Source organism: Eriocheir sinensis, unplaced genomic scaffold (genome assembly GCF_024679095.1).
Source record: "Eriocheir sinensis breed Jianghai 21 unplaced genomic scaffold, ASM2467909v1 Scaffold1677, whole genome shotgun sequence".
Taxonomy (NCBI): Eukaryota; Metazoa; Arthropoda; class Malacostraca; order Decapoda; family Varunidae; genus Eriocheir; species Eriocheir sinensis.
Window position 1 is genome coordinate 35,995 of NW_026111047.1, and position 6,313 is coordinate 42,307.

General features: G+C 45.7%; 1 protein-coding gene across 1 annotated transcript; it reads left to right on the plus strand.

Annotated features, from left to right (window-relative positions):
- Positions 1 to 4,380: 4,380 nt before the first annotated feature.
- On the plus strand, positions 4,381 to 4,884 carry LOC126990470 (histone H2B-like). Its single transcript, XM_050849071.1, has one exon. It carries the CDS (start codon positions 4,485 to 4,487, stop codon positions 4,797 to 4,799), a length of 315 nt encoding a protein of 104 aa, XP_050705028.1. The 5' UTR covers positions 4,381 to 4,484; the 3' UTR covers positions 4,800 to 4,884.
- The last annotated feature ends 1,429 nt before the right edge of the window (positions 4,885 to 6,313 follow it).

Here is a 6,313-nt window from a genome sequence, read left to right on the forward strand (position 1 = left end):
TTCTTTCCTCTCTCTCTCTCTCTCTTGCGGGTTATCAATGTTAAATGCTCTCCTGCTACCTATGTTCCCTTGGATGACCTCTTCTACAGTATCGACAGTTATATATGGCATTATTAGACTAGGCAGCGATTGTAAAAAATAAATATGTTTGTGTTATGGCATTTACTGACGCCCCGGGGTGCTTTCCTTCATGGGAGCCAATACAATTGTCACATTCAAAAATAGACTAGATAAATTCATGGACAGCGATAATAGGTGGGGTTAGATACACGGGAGCTTAGGTCAGGAGAGCTGTCTGTGTAACAGGCCTACCGGCCTCTTGCAGACTCCTGCGTTCTTATGTTCTTATGTTCTTATGTTCTAAGTATTGTAAACGTGGCTGGCTGTTCCCGTAGAGTTTTCCGCTCCACTATCTGCTTACCGATCCGCTCATAATACAGTTTCTATTTACACGATGAATGACCCCTGCAAAGGCCTCATTACATGTCATCTGAACCCAAGTGTACTCGATATAAATTCAAATATATGCAGGTCCGGTCATTACACATCGGTATGTTTGGAACATTTAACTATCGTATACGACTCTACGAATATACTGGCAACCTCATCGAGTCAATCACATACGAATATCGCGGCATCCTCTTATGCGGGCTTAACCCAGGGCGACTCATTGTCACCTCCATATATATAAAGCCCTCTTGGCCTATATACAAACACAGAAAGCACGAGCAGCGCCGGGAGGAGGTGCGGCTGTGGAACGAGTAAGTGGTAGTTAGTTAGGCTGGGCTCCGGGTAGGTTCGATAAGGCTCGTGTTCAGTCTGGCCGCCCCCACGCCCTTACGCCTGATGACCAGAGAAACGCAAGGCTGACTTCTGCCTTCAGCCCACGAAAACAGCTCGGGTTATCCTTAAACTTGCTTTGTGAGTCTCACCCTCGCTTCCTTCTTTGTTCCCCTCACAATGCCCTCGACAAGCTGCGCCAAGGCTGGTGAACTGCACTACCTCTAATTGTACTTCTTTAGAATCCAGTTGTAGCTGTGAAAAAGATGTTTGTGTGTGCGTCTCCTTCCACCGCCACCTCGCTGGTGTATAATCTTCCTCCCATTGTGTTCCCGGGGTTCCTTCCACACGCTCGCCGCCCGCTGGCCCCGCCTGCACCCACACAATGCTTTTTATTGTACACACACACACACACACACACACACACACACACACACACACACACACACACACACACACACACACACACACACACACACACACACACACAGACACACACACACACACAAGAACACAAATACCTCCCCCCAACACACATAGGCACTAGCTCAGGGAAGAAGTGCACCCAAAAGGAGACGCGCCTCTTGCACATTATTTCGGCATGTCAGTCAGTGGGTTAGTCTCTGGGTCAGGGAGTGTTACAGTCAGAGGGTTAGTTAGTGGGTTACATAATATCAAAGGGCCACTCTATGGGTTTCTCTTGTAAATTGGTTAATGACACTGGATTTCTCTGTCAGTTGGTCAGTCAGTAGATCAGTTAGCGGGTCAGGTCTTTGGGTCAGTCGGTTAGTCAGTGCGTCAGCTAGTCGGTCAGTAAGTCCGTGGGTCAGTGAGTGGATGAACCAAATTATTCAGTCAGTTAACATATTGGTTATTCCATGGCGTAACAAAATCTGACGTAGTCTCTAGTGCGGAGCGTAGAGGGGGGAAGCGTCGGCCTATAGCTAATGCTCTCGCTGCAGTCTAGCCTTCAGGGTGGTCTTCACGTTTTAACCGTGACGGCAGACTCCGAGATAAACTTCTTTTGAAAGTCTCGGTGTCACATGTCGCTGGCGTAGTGCCGTGCTTGAGAACGTGCTTTTGCTTTGCTTCCGCAGAACGTTCACAATTTGATTTTTCATTTCTGACATGTCGAGTTTGCACTACAAAAACAAATAACGTAAAACAGACAATGCATATTCATTTGGTGCGCCTCATGCAGTTTGTTTTATGCATACATGAGTTTGTTTTTAAATATAAACGCTTTAATTAACAATTCAACACGCGCGAAAGTCCCGGGCCTGTAGGAAGGGACGAGTGCCAGTTGGAGTGCGGGCAGTGATTGAGCCGGGCTGGAGAGCCGCCGCCCGCCTTACCCTCACCAGCAACCCAAACGATGGAGCCTACAACTTGCACGGTGAGTCAGGCTAGAACAACGAGCCGCAAGACCAGACTCACGCGACAGCCGTCAGTAAAACTACGCACTGTATCATGTAATCTGGTACACAATGAAAGCGACGAATACGTAAAGACGGAGTTAAAAGTCAATATCATACCTAGATCCTCCACGCTCAAGGACAAACTTTCAACTGACAAGCGAAAGTACGCAGAAGTGTCCACTGTGGAAGGAAGTCACACTGCTACCTCTGGTCAACACATAAAAACAAACAAACAAACAAACAAACAAATAAACAAACACTCACCTCTGGCTGTTGTGGACGGGAAAACGAGTCGCGCGCCACCTCGGGCTACGGCTGAGAAATGTGCTCGCTGCTCCCTGGCCTGAAACAAGGGAGAAGACGCGTAAGTGTGCAGTCCCTCTCCCTCAGTGTTTCCCTTCCTCTGAAGTGCGACAGTTTAACAGGTGGCCTTCCTTTATTTCCCTGTCTTTTCCGGTCTCCTCTCCTCTGTCTCCCCGTCGCTCCCCCAGCAGGCGTAACAGCAGAAGCAGGCAAGACGCACCTCAGACAAACTGCCTCAGGGTTAAGCGTCCCACCACCTACTTCGTCACCGACTCCCAATAATTACAACAGTTTTTCTCTCCATTATTCATTCTTTCTTACTCTGCTTATTCTCTCTTCCCAAATTCCTTGTTTCCGTTCCTTCGGTTTGCTTTCCTTTACGTAAGAAACTCAAGAGGACAGCAACACTTTCGCAACAAATCATCGTCATCCATAACAAGTTTACTGCGGGACAGAGGCCATTTCCTACGTCCCCCACCTCCCTTTGTCTCCGGTGAACAATACAGTACGAAAAAGGGCTTAGAGGGCGTTTAGTAGCCTGCGCTGTATTGAATATGGAACAGTCGTCGAGCTAGTGTTTACGTGGATCTGAAAGATTTCAAATATATCAAAGAACCGAGAGCTGCGTCAGGCAAGGAGGCGGAGGGGTGGAGGGGCATGCGAGCAGGGGGGAGGATGGGAAGAGAACAGGGTACACTATATAAAAACATCTTGGTGGATTTTGGAAGAGCGTGAAACAGGGAAGACGAAAACCTTTCCTCATGCAGCGGAGAATATGCATGACGGTGGCTGATGCAGTTTTCTGGTGGCGGAGGAGAGAAAATATGCGAGTAATAGACGAAAAAAAAAAACTAGCCTAAATCTTTTGCACACAGGGACGCGGCTGGCTGGCTGGGCGGGTGACTGGATGGATGGCTGTCTGTGTGGGCTATTTCTCAGCTTGTTTTAATTTCCACTATAACAAGCCAGCACAAAGGGGAGACTCGCTGTAATGACCTTGTTTACTCAGATGAGACCTGAGATTAAATGTTGCGGAAGAAAATTTTGCGGTGGCATCGTTAGTTTATTTTTGTCCCCGAGCACGTGTCAGAAAGTCCATGCTCGTGCCTCCTTCCACCACCTCCACCTCACAGATTTTCCATAGCACGTGTCAGAAAGTCCATGCGTGGATACGAGGCTTCCCATCCCTCCTCCACCTCACAGATTTTCCATAACACGTGTCAGAATGTCCATGCGTGGGTACGAGGCTTCCCATCACTCCTCGCACCTCCTTCCACCTCCTCCACCTCACAGATTTTCCATAGCATGTGTCAGAAAGTCCATGCTTGGATATGAGGCTTCCTATCACTCCTCACATATCCTCCTCCTTCTCCACTTCCCAACTTCCACCTCCTCCTACCACTCCATACCATATATATACACCTTCACCTCCTCATCCCTCCACCTCATCATCTCATCACCTCCTTCTTCTCATATTCCAAATCTCATAAAATCAAGAATAAAATCTGTTTGTTCCTTCGAAGGTGGCGATGTTGCCCGTGGGACGCCTTCATCAAAAGTGAGCTATTCCGATGCCGTGATTGGCTGACGCTCCGGCCAATCACGAAGGAGAGTAGGGAAATGGATGCGGTATTTTCCAATTCTTTTCGGAGTTAAATATAGTTTATTATTTTTCCTTATTGATATTGAGAAAAGTATGGAAATAATTTTTATACTATATTACTGTTTTTATTCTCTCATTGTTGTGAACATACCAATAATTTAAGTTTCAATATTATTTTTCTGCCTTTTCCCACGTTAGCAATGTTATGCAGGAACATCTTGAGGATCGACCAATCAGAGCGAAGGAAGCACACCGCCGCTGGCTATAAAAGGGGGAGAGATCCAAGTGTGTTACGTAAGGAACGAATATAAACAGCAGCAACAAGAAATTCAAGACAATCCAATAACAGGCCTCCGCGTGTTCTTCTATCAGATCGCCTCATGAAAAAAAGTGGAGGCATGAGACGCAGCAGACGCGGCTTTGGAATCTACATCCACCGAACCTTGCGCCGCGTGAAGCCCAACTGCCAGATGTCTAAAAAGGCAATGCTGGTCATGGACTCCTTCATGCACGACGTGCTGCAGCGGGTGGCGGAGGTTGCGGCCCAGCTCGTAGTCATTCAGAAGCGGAAAACTTTAATCTGCCAAGATATCGAGACTGCCGTGAAGCTTCTGCTGAGCGGAGAGCTGATGCTGCACGCCGTGTCGGAGGGCACCAAGGCCTACGCGAGGTACACGGGCAGCACGCGAGTGTAAGGCTGCCGCGTCAGTGTGTTCATTTATTTTAAAGTGTTATTTAAAAGGATTATTTTTAATGGCTCATATATTGAGCCGCAGAAAATTTAAAGAGATTTTTTAGAGCAAAAACATATTTTCAAAAAACAACCACATAAGCGATACAAACACCGGAATGTAGACAAATCTCACTGAACGTACTATAGGTGTGGCTATTAGGCTATGCGATACAACGAGTATTATGCAACGCCATGCAGCGAGTAAAAAGGTTATACATAGATTATATTATAATATATAATATTGTTATATTATTTTAGTATTATTATATTATTATCATTATATTATTATATTATGATTATATTACGTATATCATATTATCACAATGAGGCCAATGAGGTAACGTGACAGAGAGGTCGACGATTTGAGTCATTTTGGAAAAGACAAGAAGTAATGTAATATTGGAGGTCCATCGCCTCTACCACATTAGTACTAAATGCAACTTAGAGCGGTGGCTGAGTCGTCAAAGTAACGGCCTCGTGTTCAGGAGGACGCGAGTTCAATCCCGCCCCCGCCAGCTGGGATTTTCAGCCGCCCGCCGCCGAGCAAACTAAACATGCTGTCCAGAAGACACCTACCCACCAACCCGGACCTCTATTAGATTATGATCTCAATGAGGGCAGCATGAGCCAATGCAAGATGCATGATAAACTACTATAAACACTACCCCTGCTGGCTGGCGGCCAGGCTGACCACCAAGAAAAAAGAAAAGAACCCTCACCGGATCCACCGGGAAAGAGCACCGGCGGCGCAATAGGCTGCAATGTAAAAAAAAAAAAAAAAAAAAAAAAAAATTCACTTCTCAAAATCTAATGTATTTTTTTCAAGGGCCAAACACTACTCATTGGGGAAAAGTCCTTAAATACGTCACATAAAGATTGTCATTGCCATCTGACCGAATTCAAAACGTTAATCAACATCATGAATGTCAATCTTGGGTGTGAAGAGAAAAAAGGGAAAGTGTATATAATATGGCCGTGCTAATTAACTAATACACGCACCAACTCTCGTTCCGCTATAACAATTAATTGCGCTTTGGTTCATTAAATGAGCCGACTCGCTACACAACAAACTTTTATTATTCCGCGGAGAATTTATCTATCTAATTTAGTATCCGTCCGTGCGTACGTCTCTCTCTCTCTCTCTCTCAAAGCACGCCCACGAGAGCCAAGGCGAGCCATTAGTATTCTTAAAAAGTCATTCTGTTTACACTCGCTATTTTTTTTTCCTTCCCTAGGCTAATGCAACACCAAAAGACCATTCCTTGCGGCGCTCTTTCCTCTCCCTCCAACAAGATCTGACATAACACGATGCAAATGAAACACGGCAAATAACAAAAGAAGACACACATGAAAAAGAAGAAGAACAGAAGCACAACAACACTGTGATCCAAAAATAACCGATGCATATGGAACAATAAAAAAGAACAAAATAAAGGAAATAAGAACAGGATACAAAAATAGCCTAATATGAGTTAA